Here is a 20249-nt window from a genome sequence, read left to right as displayed (position 1 = left end):
ACTGTGATGGTTCTGTTGCTATGCGTCACAGGACGAATGGTAAGATCGTTTTGGTGTTGGCTTTTCGCACGTAGGGGCCCAGGGGGCTTAAGAAATTCCCGAAGTCCTACAAATGTTCCGTTGGAAACCTTCAGGGGGTTCAGAGCTTCTGCCCCCACTTTTACGCCTTTAGATGGCGGCTGCTGATAAGGGATGAGCACTCCCGAAATAAAATTCTTGCTATGGACCTGTTTTGGCCAATTGCTGTTGCAGTACACTAAAGAAAATTGGTGAAAATATGTTAGAGCTCTCGGATTTTTATTGTTCGTCATTTCCCACGCCTCTGATATTCTTGTAATAAATAATAATAATTAATTGAAATATTTTAACTATATTATTAATACATATATTACTCTCATTAACCATTACTTATAACATATTTATGATTATTACTATTACTACTTGAAATGTAGTTCCGCATGCGTGCCTGCTCCCAGATGGAAAATTCTGCATCAAATTCGTGGGAATACTTCCCTCACTTTTCGAGCACTGTATGGAAGGGCAAACACACTAGAGAGAGATTCTACAGCAGAGGCGTCAACTTGACATACATATATACATAGGCGCCGACTCCATGGGGCTTGGGAGGGCTCGAGCCCCCCCAATGTTAACGATGTTGGGGCAGAGCCCCCCAAATAATTTTGCTGAAGAGGATCTAATGTATTATTTTGCTTCTCTTGTAAAGTTTACTCTGAATTGTGTCACATGAACTTCACTTTAAATACACATTTGAAATGTTCTAGACCATCAACTTTGGGGGCTGAGACCGCTAAACCATCAACCTTGGGGGGGGGGGGCTATGACCAGAGACAGCAAAACACATGACTAGAGCCGGGAAGTTTGGCAAAATGCCTCTTTTTATCTACTGCATATATTGATAAAATTTTTCCGGATATACGTTTCTTATGTTGTTTCGAATGTTTTAGAAGCCTTTTCAGTTTGCCTATTTTGCCTATTTGGGACCCCACTGCCTATTTTTTTTTAATTATAATGCCTTTTTTTGCCTTTTTCAATTAAATTTGACCATTTTTTTAAAAAAATGTGTATATAAATTATTTTTCTCCCAAAAAAGTTGTTGGCATTTATTTTTCTTCCGTTTATTATGTGAATAATTTTCGCCTTATAAGAAATATTGAACTCATGCATGTTTCAACATTGCTGAAGGAGAAAAGTGTGAGAAAAATGTATTTCATGCTCAGTTAGGATATTGCCTTTCGGTTAACATTTCCTTGTGCATGATTGACTGCTGAAGTGGACAGGTTGATTTCGAACACAAAGAAGATATTTCTGAAATCTTCCTCTCGAACCCGAAAATTTAAGGAAGTTGCATCTGAGCTTAGTTTACCTCCGCAACCAGTCTTGACCAGATGGGGAACCTGGATATCAGCAGCTATATATTATGCTAACAACATTGAAAAAATCAGTGAGGTGATAGATGCTCTTCCAGAAAATGAAGCGGCTTCAATTCGTGAAGTGAAAAAAAACTCCTGTGCTATTCAAGTTTATTTTTGCACATTATGGTGCATTGCCAGAGACAATTACAATTATAGCATCCATGAAAATCTACGAGGAATCTATGCAGCAAATGATGGAAGTGCCAGGAGAAAAGGGGTCAGCTGTTGCGGAAAAGTGCAAACAGGTAGTGAGTGCAAATGATGACTTGAAAGAATTGAAAACAATTTGTGATATTCTAAAAGGTGAAAATGCTGTTACCAAAATGAGTCCAGCTACATTAGCTTGTTTTATGTATGCTCCAATAACTTCTGTCGAAGTAGAAAGATCATTTTCTATTATGAAAAACATTCTCTCTGACAGACTACTATCAATGAATGTTGAGAACTTTAAAAAACACCTTGTAGTTATGTGCAATGAAGACGGAGGAAATTGAAATGCTCTTCCCAATGTAGATTTTAACATGTTGCCAGGAATTATAGATAAAAGTAAGCGACTTCCAAATGTGCCTTTTTTCGGTTTATTTTGCCTTTTTTTCATTTTTGGTGCCTATTTTCCACATTATAAATGCCTTTTTGCCTGCCTATTTTAACGAAAATAAATGCCTGAACTTCCGGGCTCTACACATGACTTATTACTATATACTAAGTATGTAATTATGAGTATTGTTAAAATTTTTACTAAAAAGAGTTTCAAAAGACGATGTGCATTACTAGGGTAGTGGATGAGACGTTCGAGCTACAAATGGCTCTCACATGACATTCAGAACGAGATCATTGATATATTAGGGAGATCTGTTTTGCGCTCCGTGGTATCAGATATTAAATTAAAAGTCGATAATATTTTGCTATTATGGTTGACGAAACTTGTGACATATCTATCCATGGACAATTAATATTCTGTATTCGAACTGTGAATAAAAATTTTGATATTTTTGAGGAATTCATCGGCTTTTATGAGATTCTGAACACTGAGACCAAAACTTAAAAAAAGGGAGAGAGTGAGTCAGTCATTAATGTATTTCAGTGATCAGAGCCCCCTCAATAATTTTGACAAGTCGGCGCCCCTGCATATATATACATATTGGGGCAAGATTGACAACAATATTTTTCTTTTATGTATAATGCTAATGCATGTACATAAATAAACAAATGTTGAGGAATTTGGGATGGGGGGTAGAAAGCCTTGTTCCCCTAAAGTCGGCGCTTATGTTCTATAAAGCGTTTGTTGAAAGAAATGCGCATGATGGCGCATTTCGGTCATCGTTTGTCATCTTTACGCTTATCATTTTAGTCTTGTTTTGGTGTTGTAAGGTTTGAGGGAGGCGAAAGTAGTTTTTCAAAATTAAGTCAGGAGGTGTATAAAATTTCGTCCGTATTCGTAATTTTCAAAGGAAGCGAAAGTAGAAGATCTCAGAGATACGGTAAGACTTGAAGTAGTGATAATTAGAAACAATTAGTATAAATACGTGAAGACTATGGAATGGTGTCTACTGCTTCTGCTTAGAATGTCTCTTCTGCTTCATACTCCTACATACTAGAACATCTAATATCTTTAAAAGAAATGTCTTACTAATATCCACATGATTGCACGTGCCTTAATTTGAGTATATTATGCTGTGATATGATAAAAATTTGTGGTAGATTTGCAAAAAGTCGATGCAGACATGGAACCGGTAAGAACTGCGGGAAAATTTTTGTTAGGAATTGATATTTCATTCTTTCCTTTGAATTCACTCTTACCTCCATTGGAGAAGTACATTTCCGCAAAATAAGTGAATTTAATAACAACATAACCATAAAATGCATGTTTCATGTTTATAACGATCGTAGGGGTGATGCGGAATATAATGAGTAGGCTACTTCTGTTTAGTCATATCATGGTTCAGAAAATATTTATTGGCATATCTTAGAGCTGATTCTTTAGTTGTTTTTTTCCCCTTCTTTTGAAGGTAAACGCAGATACTTTCACTTTGCTTGCAAACCCAGTAAAACTGTCTGACAAGAAATGTCTAAAATATTGTATAAGTGTCCAAGAAACGAACTGGATGTTTTGATTATTTGTTTGTAAGTAGTTTAGTTTCGTTTAGTTTATTTGAGACCAAGGACTACCGGTGTGTACAAATAACAGTACATGGTAATATAGGACATGTCAGTACTTATATTTGACATTTCCTCCATTCAGGTTTCCATTATGACTTTTTTCTGATCATTTATTTTCATTGTCATGATTAACCTACTCTGGCAGAAAGCAGCATTCGGTAATCACTAATTATGGCAAAAGGTGCAACGACAAACGAAGTGGAACTGTCATATCAAGAGCTGAAATTTGAGGCAAGACCAGTCAATAGATTTCACCATTAAGTTACTCTTAGAATTCTGTGTGAAGTGCTTTTTTTTAAAACTTTCTACTTGAAAAATATTTGTGGACATTTTTTTAGCATAATATTGTAAGTTTTGTAATTTATTTGCTTGTTTATCCAGTTATATAACATCATGTCTAGTTGACAAGAAAGTTGATACTTTTCCAATTCCTATTCTCTTTTCTTTTATATCCTGTGCATATTTAAGGAATGGGATTGTATTTACATTCAAGCATATAGCATGTTTTCCTTGCATTCTGTAGAGCAAAGTGAACGAACATGGATGGGTAAAAATCTGGTAGTCCCCGGACACCTATAACTTTTTCGTTTTGTGAATTTTTGACATTCGTACTTACCCATCTGCTTCGCGGAACATTCTTGAAGGTGCATTCACGTTTTTTTGATGAAAGTAATTGCAATTTTTTTTAAAAGAAAGTGTTTTTGTAACTGAAGAACGTACGTCCGCAAATGATTTGTGGGGCTATGTGTCAATGGTTTGTGGGGATATGCGAGAATGGTGTGTGGGGCTACGCATATTTTTTTCGAAACGAATTTTTAACTATTATAACATATACGTGACCCTACCTAACCTAACCTTACCAGAAATGGTTCGTGGGGCTATGCGTCAATGGTTGAATCTCCGCTATGAAACATTCCCACATCACACGAAACACTTTCCAGATGTTAGACAATGCTACAGGAACTTATTACCGTAAGTAGTTTCTTCTGTAAAAATGAAAAAATCTGTCCGGGGAATATCAGATTAGTACCCATGGATGGATATTTTGCATACTATGATGTTTGTAAGCAACTTCACTAAGACCCGATTGTATAAAGCAGTTGATCCTCGATTAACCAGTAAAATTGATCTGCAGTCACGCTGAACTCTCATTTTGTGTTGTATAAAAGTTGAACTGAGATTAAGTCTCCGCTGCAATTCAATTTTGTCCTCAGAGTGGAACAGAGCATGCAATTTGGCTGTAGTGTATATATCTACTGCTTTATGAACCGAGCACATTGCATTTTAGTTGGTAAAGCTTTCTCTCCTCCTGATATATAAATAACACATATTTTATTTCGAATATTATTTGTTTTGGGCATAATTTACATCCAGTGGCCGCAGTGGCTCAGTCGGTAACGCATCTGACTACCATGCTAAAGGTCCCGGGTTCGATCCCTGGCCGGTTCAAATCCGGGAACTTTTCTAACGTTGGAAGCGGCCCCGGCACCCACCCAGTGTCGAATAACATAACCTGGGGAAACCCTGGGGGGTAAAGGCTGTCAGGGGCGTGATGCTGATCACATCACCCCCACTCACGACCGGATCAAGAAAGTGTGGGGCGTTATCCCCACACCCCCTATACGCCTTCATGGCGTGGTGCTATGCACAGGGGAGCACTTTACCTTTTTTTTTTTACCATAATTTACATCCAAGGGGACAAACGCCATTTTTGTTTCAATACTTCTTTCCATTCGGGAAAACGCAAACACATTTTACATTTCACTACGTAGGTTATTCAATTAAGTGCAAGGAAAATTCCATATACTACTAACAGGAACTAATGGTCCACCTGTAACACGTTATCATGTAATCACAAAATAAATATAATAAACATCTCCTCACATGAACAATAGCTCCAAATCTGAGTATAAGAAAGTTATTATATATATCTTTTTAGCATTAAAAAGAAATACAGACTTTTTAAAAAAAATCTATTTATGCAAGCATATTTTCTCCCCTTTGCAACCGAGAACCGATAGTTGTTTTCGTTGTCAATGACAAGTCATCCACGTGGAACTCGCATAAGCAATAAATACTCGTTTAGTATCTAATTTATGTGATTTTACTAAATTTGCAACATGTTCGAATATTTACTACGTCCTGCACCTCAGATTTATTCTTTATTCAAATATTAAATACATGCATTTTCCGAAACCGACTTTAAAATGTTTGCTGTTTAGTGTTGGACAATTGGCAACATCACAGGCACACGAGCGACATGTCTGGATTTGTCATGTTGCCAAACATATTTCTTTGACCGAAGATCAGAATTTGATCTTAGATCGACAAATCGACAGTTAGCTTTATGCAGCATGATAGAAGCTTGAACTTAATTCGCTCCCGGATTGTAGTTCAAATCTGATCTCCAGTTAGTGATGTTTATACAACCGGCCATTAGATTAACAACTACGATTGGAGTGATTGATAGAAAAATTTGAAGTAAATAGGTGAACAAAGATAAGCATTTTTTACTCTGCAGTTTAAAATTAAAAATGCTAAAATATTACTGTAGGCTACCCTGATAATATACCTCATAGGCTTGTTAAGCATTAATGCTGTACTTTGTGAACATTTGCTTTTAGAATGTTATTTTCCACACATGTTCCAGTCATTGATTGTCACTGCAAAGAAGTTGTGAAAGGCAATGATATAGAATTACGTTAGATAAATAATATTTATTTTGCAAATGTATAGCTGTGGAAAAGTTAAATTTATATGTTTATGGTATATTACACTTGAAACTTAACAGTTTCTCCATGGACACTTTTTTTTCTTCTTTCTTCAGATATTACCATCAAGTGCTATTGTTACGTAATGGATCACCCACAAAGCCTTATAATTGGTGATGCGGCAAAAGAAATTGCTTCTCCAAATTGTCAGCTTCTTTCACCTTGTTTTACTCCAGTACCTCCTGTAGATCATGGAATGGGACGAAAATGGTACAGAAAGGCAGCACATAGGTATGTTGTAATAATTAACTTCTTTATGTGCATGTTAAATGTTAGTAAACTACAAAGTAGACCTAAAATAAATAAATATATTGTTGTTTGAGCATGTAACATTTAGAATTTACAAGAATTGTGATAATTATTGACTTTTGTACAACAGTGTTATATTAAGAGCAATTTTTTTGGTGAAACCAAAAGTACATAATAGGGGAATGGATATATCAACTCAATGCCATAGCTTTGGAAGAGCTCACAATCAACTTCCACCATCTGGGTCTGTATCTCTTACTTCCATTATTCTGAGGTTTTCTACCACATCATGTAGTCATTGCGAGTTTTACTTGGGTTTCAAGTTTTGTGGAATGTGTGACCTAAGGTGACCAACTTCCAACCATGAATTTAAGGGAAATTTCCAACTTTTGGCATTGATTTTATGGAAGATTTAGTTGCGACAAATTTGTAGCAGCTTGGCAACACTCCAGCAAATGTTTATGGAATGAATAACATTAAACAAAAGAATTGATTTGCATATGATATAATATACAGATCAAAATAGAGAATAAAAATTTACAAATTTGCATGTTTCTTACTCCTAACCCATATGTATTTGTTCATTGCTGCTGTAGAACTAAGCATCAATCAACTACTACAAGATATGAGTCACCCCATACCAACCTCCAAACTAGAGGAGCGAATACTTTTCTGTTAAGCTATCCAGTCCATACCAAACATGCTTGCCAACTTTAATAAATAAAATTCCAGGCGATTACTTTACAGCATTCAGACCCTTTAGATTAAAATCTTGTACAAGACTAATGCCCTGAATATCAGCTGTTGTCTGTATGTGGTCTTGCTACTTGGATACAAAATTGAATCAACTTGATCTTTCCTTGCAACTCCGAACTGTCAATGACAACAACATGAAGACTGAAATGTTCCTAATCTCACTGTAACATCTACAAACTAAATCTACATAATGAAGCAAAATTGGGTGGAGGAAATAAAATAGTCTTGAGACTTTGACACAACAATGCTTTTGCGTGTACATTTTCTGTTTATCATTCCATCCACTTACTTAATCAATGACTTATTTTCACAAGTCTTCAAAATAATATTGTCAGGTTTAATTATTTGGTTTGTAATAACAAATGTCTTCACTCGGCAAATGCATCTAAATCTCATCATTCCAGGAAATATCAAAATTTGTCTTGGAAACTGGGAGATTGTGTTCAATTCAAGGAGAGACTCGAATCCCTGGCCATTCCAGAACGATTGCCTAGGTATCCTCATCTTAAGTGCAGTTCATTTACCTTCACCCTTTTCATTCCTGAGATGTAATATACTGGCTCTTTACTGGCTCATGTACCAGCAGTAGGGCTACTTGGTATTTAGCCATTGCACTGACTTGACATTGGTGTACTTCCATTTTCTTAATACCAACTTGACCCAGCTGCTGAAATATGTAAGTGTAGACAGATTGTTCTACCAGCTCTGAAACTTTATGTGAAGGATGTATTTAATTTATATGACAGAAGTTGCAGGGTTATTACTAATTTACAAGGAAACTTTCCATCGCTGTAGTTTTATTACTTGTTTATATGAAAAATTTCCATTGTTGTAGGTTCATTACTAGTTTATGTTGAAAATTTCCATTGTTGTAGGTTTATTACTAGTTTACATGGAAAATTTCCATTGTTGTAGGTTCATTACTAGTTTATGTTGAAAATTTCCATTGTTGTAGGTTTATTACTAATTTACATGGAAAATTTCCATTGTTGTAGGTTCATAATTGTTTATGTTGAAAATTTCCATTGTTGTAGGTTCATTACTAGTTAACATGGAAAATTTCCATTGTTGTAGGTTTATTACTAGTAATGTGAAAAATTTCCATTGTTGTAGGTTTATTACTAGTTTACATGAAACATTTCCATTGTTTTAGGTTTATTACTAGATAACGTGGAAAATTTCTTTGTCTCCTTGAACTTTAGTCAGAAACAAGTACAGATCCTTTTTTTCCCTTACCATTGCAATATTTTTACAGGAATTTTAATCATCTTTTACCACTGCAAATATATGTGAACTGTAATTGTGCTAGGCATTTCAAAATGGCAGTGTAATATTTTAGAAAAATGCATGCATGTACATTCCAGTACAGCAAGGCCAGCAGTGCACACATCACAATTGCAAAATACCTTTTTTTTCTTGGAATTTTTATTTTTTACCATCTCAAACAATGAATTTGTAGTCCTCCTGATTGCGGTCCATTTGTTTTCTATGGAAACCCTTATCATCATCTTGTGGCAATTTTACAATTTCCCAACACTCCAGACCTAGGGGATGCAGGACATGGTGGGCCTCAGAACCATCCAGTAACAGGCCAGCTTCTATGCACAATACCTTTACCCCCAATCTGCAGAAGCTGATATGCAGTCTTAGTATATTAGCAAGTTCTCCTGCTGTATCTGCCGTAGTGTTGCAAACTATACGGTTAAATATCTGTGTTAAATATACCGTATAATGGTATTAAGAACGTTGAGGTAAATCAGTGAAGCATTTTATTAAAGCTATCTAGGTATAATTAAAAGCTTTGGAGTACAGTGTTGCCTTCTGAACTACAGCACTACATACTTTGAGTCTGCCACTGGACTAAACCCACATCCATGACCTGTATTTCTTACTCAAGATGATAAGTATTGGAGGACAAAAGCAATTTCCTTTTCCACTGAATGAAAATAATTTAGTAACTTCTTTTGAAGCATCAGAATATTGGAATCTCCTAAAGCTAAGAATATGAAATCAGAGAGGGAAATTCCTCCCCACCTCTATAAAACACCACCCTCCTTATAATTGCCATGGAGCCATGGTAGTCTAGTCTGCAGGGCATCTGACTGCCATGCAGGAGACCCAGGTTCGATTCCCGGGTGGGTGATCCAAGGTTGGAATTTTTCCGGCATTTTACCCACATAGTGTGGCTCTGAGACTCACCCAGCCTCACCAAATGGATACCTGAGGCAATCCTGGGGGTTAAAGGTGGCCAGATTTCTATGGTCAAAAACAAGTGTTTAAAAAGAGGGGAAAACAACAAGTCCTCAGTTTTATCTGCTGATTTTATTTGGCACTGCAGTCGAATTGCAATTTGAAAGACTTTCACTTCAAGACTGCACTGCAAGACCATCCTCGGAGTATGCTCTCTTCAAGTACGGTCGGACATTGCCTAAAACTTATTTTGTTCAATAGATGGTATTTGTAGGCAAAGTTCATAATTTGGTCATAAAACATACAATGCGCTCAGCAGCCTTAGAATCAACTTTTAATGTAATGACCTTAAATTTACAGATTTTCTCTTATCTACATGCCATTAGAAACCATACAAGTGCAATTAGTAAGTATAACCTGCTGAGTGGTTACATGGATATTTTGCAATCTATGACCTTCCTGAAGGCAAAGTGGTAATATTGTCTTGTAATCAAGAGGTCCTGTGTTCGATACCTGGTGGAGACACATTGCACAGTGGTTCAGATTCCACTTTAAACTGTAGGTCCAGTTCCAATTAGCATAAAGTGGACTTAAAGAATTCATACAAACAAACAATTTTGCAATTGAATTGTAGGAGAAATCAGGCCTGTGAGTTGTTAAAGATTAGTGAAGTACTGCGGACATAGGGAAAAATAATAATAAATGTTTGTAAGCGGTCTGAGCCTCATTGATTCATTCTTTAAGATAATCATGCGATATGTGTTTATTCATTCCTATAAGCCACCTTAAACAGAATTTTAACATGTATCTCACAGCTGGTGATTCTGGATTTGAGTCCTGGTCGTTCTTTCATCTCGTCATCTTTCAACTTAAATCACAACAATTAACTTCAAGAGGTAGAAAAACCTTGTGAACTAGTAAGATGAGCATTTGAAATGTTCTTTGAATGAAGTAGAATGGCTTAAGCTCTCTTGATTTTTTCAAATTTTATTTTTCAATATGCTCTCCATCGACATTTCAATAAACTCATTATATCTTCGCTGTTTTAAGGACCTGAGAAATGCTCCTGAACTGATGCTTTGTCTTCAAGTTCCAATGACACTTGAGTGAGGAAGGATATTGCCACTCCTAGTGAACAAGAACAATTTCATTTTTTTCATGACTTTTTTTTATAGTAAAGTCCTTCCAGAATATTATATTGGTATTGTTCCATAATTGTGAAACCAGTTGAATATAGCAAGATTCCTTTAGCATGTCAGAAGACTGAAGCCAGATTTTCCTAGCATCCACCCAGCTAGGAAGCACTGATGACTACCACAAATAAAGGCCGAATCACATGTAACTCGATTACCAGTATAAGTGTCCCACTTGGCGCTGAACTGGCCCCTGTATAATAGGCTAACAATAATAAAGAGTTTGGAATAAAATTTGTTTATTTTTATTAATTATAATAGTTATTATTGGATATTAATAATCATAACCGTGATGATAATCAGCACCTGAAGTGGAAAATATAGTCGAGTCTGGGGTTGCTTTGCGAAAAATTTTCTAACTGGAGATACCATCCCCCTTCGAGCACTGATAATAATACTAATTACTATTTTTACCATGTTTACTATTCAAGTTTTATCAATGGCCTGCACCCCCCCCCACAAAAAGTTTTTGGCCATGAAGAGCACATATTAGTGGCAGTTTAACCCCCCTCCAGTTTTAGTTACTGGCCCGAGGCATAGGTGTTTGTTGGTTGATTCTCCCAGTAGGCCTGTAGCGAGCGGTAGGCTAAGGACTGAAGCCTACGATGCCATTCAAATCATCTTGTTTAAAATAATAATAGTAATAATAACACAACAGAGTCAGAATATGCGACTGAGAAATTTACGCTTGGCAGAGGTGAGGGGAGAAAGAAAGCATACAAGGTGTTACTCAATTTTTTTTTCTCCTTCTTCTTTGACTTGTAGGCTTATATTCTAGTAACACACTACTGGAATTTTCAGTTTCTCAAAGTAGTAGTAATAGTACGTTTTTAAAGATTGATGGATTTGGTTTATTTTACTTCGATTTTCTGCCACTTTAAGCTAATCACGAAGGTGAGGATGAATATGATATGACGAAACTGATGCACTCACAAAGAACATCCATGCTCAGAGTGAGAATCGAACCCAGGACCCTGGCATCGTAGCTTGTAGTGATTGCCACTCTGCCACGGATGTCGGCAATGAGACATAACTGAATTCTTCTTAAATGCTAGACTTTTTAAAAACAGAAATGAAAACCATTTCAAAATTTGTAGGATGTGCATGGCATAAGAAGACACATCGAAGGACGCACGAAAAATGGTGCTTGGTGGCGGGGGGGGGGGGGGGGGAGGGGGCTAGGAACCTGACTCTCCGTGCTAGGGTTACCAGCCGCCCGGTTTTTCCCGGACATGTCCTACATTTTTAGCGTCACATAATATAAGTAGGAAAATACGTGTTTCAATTGAACAAGAAGAAATCATGCAAGCTACAAGTCTATGGACTGCACTCCAAAATTCAATAGTGAAATTTAGTTTAGCCCAGTTATTGTCCGAAATTAAAATAAAAGTGTGTCCTGCTTGAACAAAAATGGAAGCAATTGGTGAACAAAGTTTCGGGGCCACATTCTGATGATGTCAGTGTTCAGTGCCTGAGCGGAATTTCTTGCTTTGGGGTTTATACTGATGGAACAAGGTGTTTCCCATTCTTATTCAATGAATTCTAAAGCAGAGAGTATAAAGAACAAAGTTACTGAACTAAAAACTATCCCAGATGAAACTTCTTTAACCATTTCAAGGTCATAATGCAAAAGTTGAGAGAGTACTTTCATTAGCAGCAGCATAACTGACTCGTGAGATATATTTTTCTTTATAAAAGTCTATAAAAAAGTTTGGAACTGCTTCAGTATAATTTCAAAGAATTTAATTGTTCAGTCTCTCATGGATGTATTTTGACTAAACCTGAAATTCTCCCCTCTGAGAAGTGCCAGTTAAAACATGGGTTAAAAAGAGGGGTATTGTTTAGTATTGATTACAAGTTTCGAAATTTTGCATTTAAGAGTTAAGTAAGAAGTCGTATCTTTTTGATGCCAAAAAGTATCAATTTTAAATTACTTCATAATTGCTTTAGAAATGTGTATTATTTATTGTGACTGTTTTGTGTCCTACATTTTGTGACATTATGTCCTACTTTTCCCTTGTAGCGATCTGGTAACCCTCGTGCACAAAACTGCTGACGCCCATTAAGACAAGAGCCAAACAAAATTCCAGTCACATTATGCAAGTTGAGACCGTTACGTTGGCGTTAAATGAACGCCTATCACAAACTCGCGTAACTAATATGAAACAGGCATTGTGCGCGCAAGGAGAGCTTAGCGTCAGCCAACCAATCTAGAAAGATGGATGGGCAACACGTTGCTAATTCCGTAATGACTCCGTGATCCGTTTCGGGATCTGGTCGCAGCCGTTTTGATGTGGGACCATGTCGTCCTTGAAACTCCTCTGAGGTTTCTGTGCATAATATTTTTGGAAGACAGGGGAATGTTGCCTACGTTATTTCGGAACTTCGCGGGAAAGATGTGTAGTCAGCACACCTGCAAGGATCGATTCCATATTCTGTTACAAAACCTCCGTTCGTCAGCTGTTGAAGTGTAGGTAGTGATTAAACAAATTGGTGCTGCGTAAAAGGGGCTTCCAGAGGATCCACCATCCCCCGAAAAACTTATCAACTACTAAAATAATAAAAATACACTTGTTTAGCGTTTGTTGTATGATCGAAGGTAATTTATTTACATCAAACTTACACAAATGCAAGGATTAGATTGGGATTACACGGCTTTGAATGACAGTACCAAATAAGATTTGTGCACTCTACTAATTATGCATAAAATATTAATCAGGAACTTTACTTCTTGTCAACTGGATTTAACATCCTTTTTTGTTATTCAATAATATCCAATTCTTCATCTTTTTAACATTTATTTCTTTGCTAGAACAATTGTTTTTGGACCTCCCCAATGGCATAATGGTGACACTGTTGCCTTGTAATGAAGGGACCCGGGTTCGACCACATGTGGAGAACATGGCGGTTTGGCTCGAACTTAAAACCGCGGGTCCAGTTATCCTACAGACTGACTACATTCCTTCCTTTAAATAAGGGAATAAGTGTTAAAATCTACACTAATGACCATTTTTCCTTCTAGATTGGCGAAGTATACATAATAGCTGCGGCATTCTGTAATAAAAGAATAAGAATAATTGTTTGATGCAGGGAACCTAAATGCTATTTTATTCCAACATGTGGCGTCTTGATGATGATATTTCGTCTCTATATGCGTGGTCATTTACATTTATCTCCCGTTCTGAAGTAATCTTGCTCTCTGCATCCGTTGCATCATTCTCTGCGAGGGGTTTGGGTTATCAAGAGTTCAAAAGCCGTAAAGGAAAGCAGTTGTTGAGCAAGCAGAAGAAACGACTTTTTTAAAAGTCCATGGATAATTGTATTTGTGAGCTCCAGGGCTCTGTAGTTGCCGAAAGTCAACTTTTTCCTAGGCTTTGAAGACGATGCTACAATCCACTTGCGTTAGTCACTTCCATCGACGCAACTGCGCATGTGCAAGAAAGGGGCGACGGCTGCAGACAGGAAAGGAGGTTCCTTTGAAAATAGACTCGTTCATAGCGTCGGGTACGAGTTGTAACATCAAGTACAAACATAAAGAAACGAGCGATAATAAAGAACCGAACATGTAAACAAAAGATTTTATCTGAAACCTACAGCGTAGTTTCGCGCACGATTCTAGCTGCGTGTGTGTCCTAGGAGTCGGGAGCAACGCCGTGCATAACGGTAGAGAAGGGGAGAAAGCGAGTGGGCGGAGCAAAGCTGTGCTCGCTGATGGTAGCTGAAAAAGTCTCCCCTCTCACGCGTTCATGGTGGAGCCCTCTCGAGTCACGACTTGCGCAGAGGACTTCGCTTACTCCACAGACACCTAGAACAGAGTATACTTGCTCTTTTCGCGTTTGGGTTTGTACAGTGAACCGTTTCACTTTAGTTAGAACCAGAAAACATTGTTTCTGCAGTTTTCATTTGTTATCCTTTTTTGAGTGGTGGGGCTTATTGGCCATTCTTCAGTATTTTTACAGGTTTTTATTCCATTTTTATCCATTTTTAAAGTCTAATCATTGCATTTTCCCCCGTTTTATGTTTTCTTATCATATTTGACCGAAAATTGTACAATGTAAAATTAATCTTTTTCTTCGGCTCAAGTGCAAACGAGAGAGAGGATATGTCGTCTTGGTGTCTGGTCACAGATATAACGACTGAGATAGGAAGCAATCGGAAGAATTTTGTAGGCAGCTGCAATTAAAAGATGTAATTCCACTTAATTGTTACTTTCCCCGTAACGTTAGTGTTTTTTTTTCCGGCACGGCGAATTTGGATCACATGCCTTTATCGCACGGGATAATTGAGATAAGCTGAAATTGATATATATGATTTTCTGTGATCGCAAGGGTTCTAGTGAATATTGTTTTTGGTTTTGCTTCCTGAATTGCGTTATTTGGATTTTCTTTACCAAAGTTTTGGAACAGAAATTTTAATTTTTGTGCTGTTTCCCTCATTAGAAAGGATTTGCACTACTACGCATTAAGCAGCAATCAAAAATTGAGGTGGTGAAGATGATTATCACTGCGAAGCATGTTCTAGCAATGGTGGTACGTACAAATTATGCACCATTCTGCTGCAAAGAGTTAAACCACCAACAGTCTGCATGTGTCGAATTGTTTTTGTACAAGTAAGGTTAATATGTAAATGAATTTTATAAAGTAATTATAAGGTCATTTTTTGGGAACTCTGCAGGCCATCAACGTAGTTATAACAAAGCTGTGGTCATTTTTAAAAAAATCGACAGAGGTTTTATTTTTCTTATATATGCTTCGTCTATTGACTAGGTTTTTTTTACTGAAAGGGGGTAAAGTTTGTTTTTAAGCTTTTTCTTACTCAGAGAGATTAACCAAGATTGGATGTGCAGTTTAAAGCGAACTTAGAAGTTTAAAATGTTCTAGGAAAAAAAGGTAGTTAAATAGAGCAATGGAAGAATGTATGCCTTGGAAAGCGATTGGTATAACGGAATTCGAATTACATATTTGTTATTATTTTTCATAAATTTTAGGGGTATATTCAGCTTCGTATTAGAAGGGGGATGAATGGGAATTCCCCTTGGCTTTTAATTTTAGCTACTTGAGATGGAGGAATTGATATATGCAAGTAATATAATATCCCAAAGCTTCAAGAGGAGTTATCGGAATATCCCATGCGCTGGAATTTTTTTTTAAAAAAAAGCCACTAATTTGTTTATTAGGCGCGCTTCAAAATTGATTTGCTTTATTTTACTTCGTTTTTTGTGCCACTTTTGGCTAATTTGCGAAGATAGGAATGAGTGATAATTTGATGAAATTGATGAATGGACACTTACAAATATCCATGCCCAGGCCAGGATTCGAAACCGGGACCCCTGCTGTCGTATATAGTAGAAGGGCAATAACTCAAATTTCTCAGGTGCTGTATTCTCAGTAAGAGAAGATTTTCTCTATTTTAGACATTCACAGTTGGATTATTTTGAGTTACTTTTATGTCTACCAGCAAATAGCAACAGTAATTAAGAATGATGAACTGATGTAATAGATGAATGATCAATTCAAACCCACTACTCGGAAACTCCACAACACCTTATGCTAACCGCTAGGTCATCGAGGTGGTCATTACGTAGACTTCACACTCATTTCATCGAATATCGACAACTTTTAAGCTTCATCGAGCTGCACATGGAACGTTTGTGTTTGCTTTGCAGCCAAGTGTGGTTAAAATGTTGAAGAACCAAGAAATCGACGTTTACTATTTGCATTTTATGCTTACGAAACTCGATTTACTTTTTTAAAAAAATCTTTTCGTTCGTTTTCTCGGCTTCAATTACGCAATGTCTTATTGACAGAAGAGTGGCCGTTGAAGGCCAGGCTGGAACAGTAAGAATATTGTTTGAAGTTCTCGCAATCTGCTTGTTCCCCACGCAATTTGCAATTCATCGTTCGAATTCAGTTTTCGCCACGGGACTTTTCGATACGAGGACGAGACAAGACCCTTCGAGACTAACAATACGAGACCGAGAATGAGACAGACCTCGGTAAGATTGAAACTTCGTATTTGAGACTCTCGTCTCGTTCGAGGTTTTTCTGTGATCGAAACATTCACCTGAACCATTTGTACTTTGAAATTTATTCAGGCTCACCAAGCTGATAGCTATATCTCGGTCTAGGCATGGTTGTTATTTGCGAGTGTCCCTCAGTTTCATCATATCACTCACTCATCCTCCTACCTAGAGAGGCAGAAATGTGACGTCACATAACTTGATAGCTATGTCGTCCGACCGTCACGCGCGAGAACCTGGTTTGATTCTCAGGATGGGCGATCTCAAGCCGGAATTTTTCCAACAACGCGCATGCATAAATCGACTCTGAGGCTCACTCAGCCTCTAATCTGCCGATACCAGGGAACGATCCTGGAGGAAGACGGTCAGAGCGTGGTGCTGGTTACATCACCTACGGTTTGGCTGAGATTGAGAATGTGTGAGGTCGTAACTTTTGCCATTTAATTTTGATTGATTTTCGATTGGCGTCCTTTTTCTGACACTTTTGGGTAATCGCGATGATGAGGATGAGTTATGATGAAACTGATGAAAACGCACTCACCAAGAACACCCATGCCGGAATTGAAACCCGGGTCTTAAGTTTCTGTACTAACCACTCCGCCACAGAGCTCGGCTCACTTACATTATTTTTATCATCATCATCATCTAGTTGTAGTGAGGTTATATTTTAATACAATTTTTTGTAATTGCATTTTCATATTTAGTTTTTCTTATTTTACATCGCTTTTATGTCACATTTGGCTAATCGCGACGCTGAGGATGAAGAATGATTAGGTAAATGTGCCGAAGACTCGAACCCAAAACCATCGGTGGCGAGTCGAGAATTCAACACGCTCGACCACCGAAGCGGTCCTAAATGCTATTGGTGTTTCGCAATTCCCGCACTTTCAAGAACTTTTCCTATGATGACCCCCTTATTTCCCCTCCCCTTCATCCACTATTGTCAAATAAACGTGACGTTGTCGCTGGGCAAAGTGGTTCTCAAGCCCAGATGTGTTGTTGCTGCTGAATCGAGTGTTTGCGATTGCGTCAGGCATGACGTTGACGGAGTACCGTGAGCTGAGCGGACTGACACACTGATACGCTTGCATGAGATACTAACCGATAGAGCTCCCACAACTGGCTAGAGGTGGGGCGCAACGCTACATGTTACCTGAGAGTGTCAGTTTCATTTCTGTCAAAACACTCGCCAAGCCGTCATACATCTGAAACGTGGACGTGTGTAGTTGACCTTACAACCGTCGATCCATTTTTTACGTAAGGAGTTTGGCAACCAACTTAGATAACCTTTGCCTACAGAGATTAAGGCCATAACTGGATCAGTTGATCGAAGTGCTCGCTCGAAGAAAGATCGGTTTCTCTTCTCTTTGATCTAGTGACTAGTAAGCGTTCAAGCATGCCTGAATTATCGGCGGGCGGTGAGGCCAAAGAGGTGACTCCACCCACTGCAAAGACTCCGAAAAAGAAACCGGCTGATTTGATATTCCAGGAGCCTGCGTTGACCCTTTACGTTCCCATCTCGCCCATACCGCCAGGCTTGAGAAGGAACGACAAGTCGGAACATGACCTGGATGCTTTTTCCCAGGGTCTGTACACGACGGATAGCTGGATTGATGGACGGGAGTTGGACCACAGGTAGGGATGTTTCAAAGTATTCTTGTAAAGTGAATCTACTGTAGTTGAAAAGTAGCCGTTATTGAGTGCGTAACCCATTGGGGTCTTGAGTTGTCTCTCCTCGGTGGCTGAGCGAGTCGGTCCCTGGCAGGACTAGAGTGAGTGTCCTTTCATGGGTAAATGAGTTACTGTTGTTTGGATCACAAGTAACTAGAGTTACAGTTACTCATTTTAAGAAGTAACTCTGTTACAGTTATTTGTACTCGACTCCGTGGCAGAATGGTTAGCACAGCGCGCTATGATGCCAGGAATCCCGGGTTCGAATCTCGGTCTGAACATGGGTGTTCTTTGTGCGTGTTCCTCAATCAATTTCATGCCATCACTCATCTTCATCTTCGCGATTAGCCAAAAATGACAGAGACGTGAAGTAAAATAAACGAACAAGGAAAAAGTGATTTATTGATTGATTGATTGATTGATTTGGTGTTTTAAGTCCACTTTATACACAGGAAGGCTAATGGGACTGGACCTACAGTTTAAAGTGGGATCCGAACCAAGGAAAAAGTGAAAATGATAGGAACAAGACGAGACGAAAATTCTTTCACCTTAGCATCCAGTGAAGATATACAACCGAATTTAGCTCTTCCTCCGACGTTAAAAATGTTCAAGTTAGCAATTTAAGTGTCGAGAAGTAACTGTTGACATCTATAAATATAAATAAATAACTCTGTTACAGTTACAATTACCTAATTTTAAAAGTAGCGCAAGGGTGGTTCGGATCCCACTTTAAATGTAAGCCCAATCCCATGCATAAAGTGGACTTTAAAAACCTGAAAGAAGCAATTTTAAAAGTAGTTAGTACAAATAAGTAACTGGTACTTGCAAACACCTCCTCAGGGGTGCCCGCAAGGAGGATTCATGACGCGCTCGTCATGGGAATTTTTGGGGGGACAAAATTTTATAGTTTAGCTACCAATTCTATATATCTCCACACAAAATTGGGGGGATCGTTTTGTTTGATTGACTTGCTATCGATTTTTAGTTATGTTTATTGGTTTTTCTTCCTACCTGTGGGTGATGGCGGCAATTGGGTTGAAATGAAACACCACCTATTATGCCTTTAGAATCTGTTTGAAAGGGTGAGAGTGCAGTTCGCATTATTACAAGGTTTAGTCAAGCAGACAAACTATTAAGAATAAGGTTGATTCAGTACACTAACAATGGCAGTAAACCGGAGCATTTTTGCACGTTTTATGTTATCAAACATGAGCCGTGCTTTTTCTTTTTTTAGTCTTTTAATTTCAACTGCAATGAGTTCGATACCCGATGGAGGCACATAGTGGTTCGGATCCCACTTTAAACTGTAGGTCCAGTCCCGATTAGCCTCTCTGGGCATAAAGTGGACTTAAAACACCAAATCAATCAATCAATTCAACTGCAATGAAAGGATTCGACATGCGGACTTCAGTTTTAGTGTTGGATGATTTCAGGCACGATTTGTTTCGCTTGTATGTGTTCCTGTGCTAAGACTAGCTGGATAACTGTAACGTACTGTCAGCTTTCGTTGTCTAAAACTTAACGTTTTTCGAAAATTTAATTAAAAAAAAAATGAAATCATATAATCGACGAAGAAAAATCAATTACTGGATCTTTATCCTGTGTTTGGTGGGGGGGGGTTATGATGAACTATTATTTGGGGGGATGGGGGATTTTGATGAACGATTTGGGGGGGGGGGGGATGGGCGTCCCTGATTTCTCCTCATCACGATTAACGACACTAAATGAGAATAATAGAAATGCGAATCAAATTCTGAGTAAGGCGTGGAATTTTCTTTATTTTTGAACCCTTCGCGATTAACCTAAG

General features: G+C 37.9%; 1 protein-coding gene across 3 annotated transcripts in view; it reads left to right on the top strand.

The window, feature by feature from the left end:
• The first annotated feature begins 2790 nt into the window (after positions 1-2790).
• Nt5b (5' nucleotidase B) overlaps positions 2791-20249 on the top strand; it is an 87122-nt gene continuing 69663 nt past the window's right edge. Inside the window, exons 1-2 of one of the 3 annotated variants that reach the window (XM_083134633.1) lie at positions 2791-2914; positions 6421-6595. In XM_083134633.1, the coding sequence (XP_082990759.1) occupies positions 6450-6595 (146 nt within the window). In that variant the 5' untranslated portion in view covers positions 2791-2914; positions 6421-6449. Of the gene's footprint in view, positions 2915-3054; positions 3167-6420; positions 6596-17949; positions 18407-20249 lie in introns of those variants that run through there. The other 2 variants (XM_083134632.1, XM_083134631.1) reach the window with 2 other exon arrangements.

Source organism: Lepisma saccharinum, chromosome 1, assembly GCF_977018435.1.
Source record: "Lepisma saccharinum chromosome 1, izLepSacc3.1, whole genome shotgun sequence".
In the NCBI taxonomy this organism is placed as follows: Eukaryota; Metazoa; Arthropoda; class Insecta; order Zygentoma; family Lepismatidae; genus Lepisma; species Lepisma saccharinum.
This window is presented reverse-complemented; position numbering and strand designations above follow the sequence as displayed.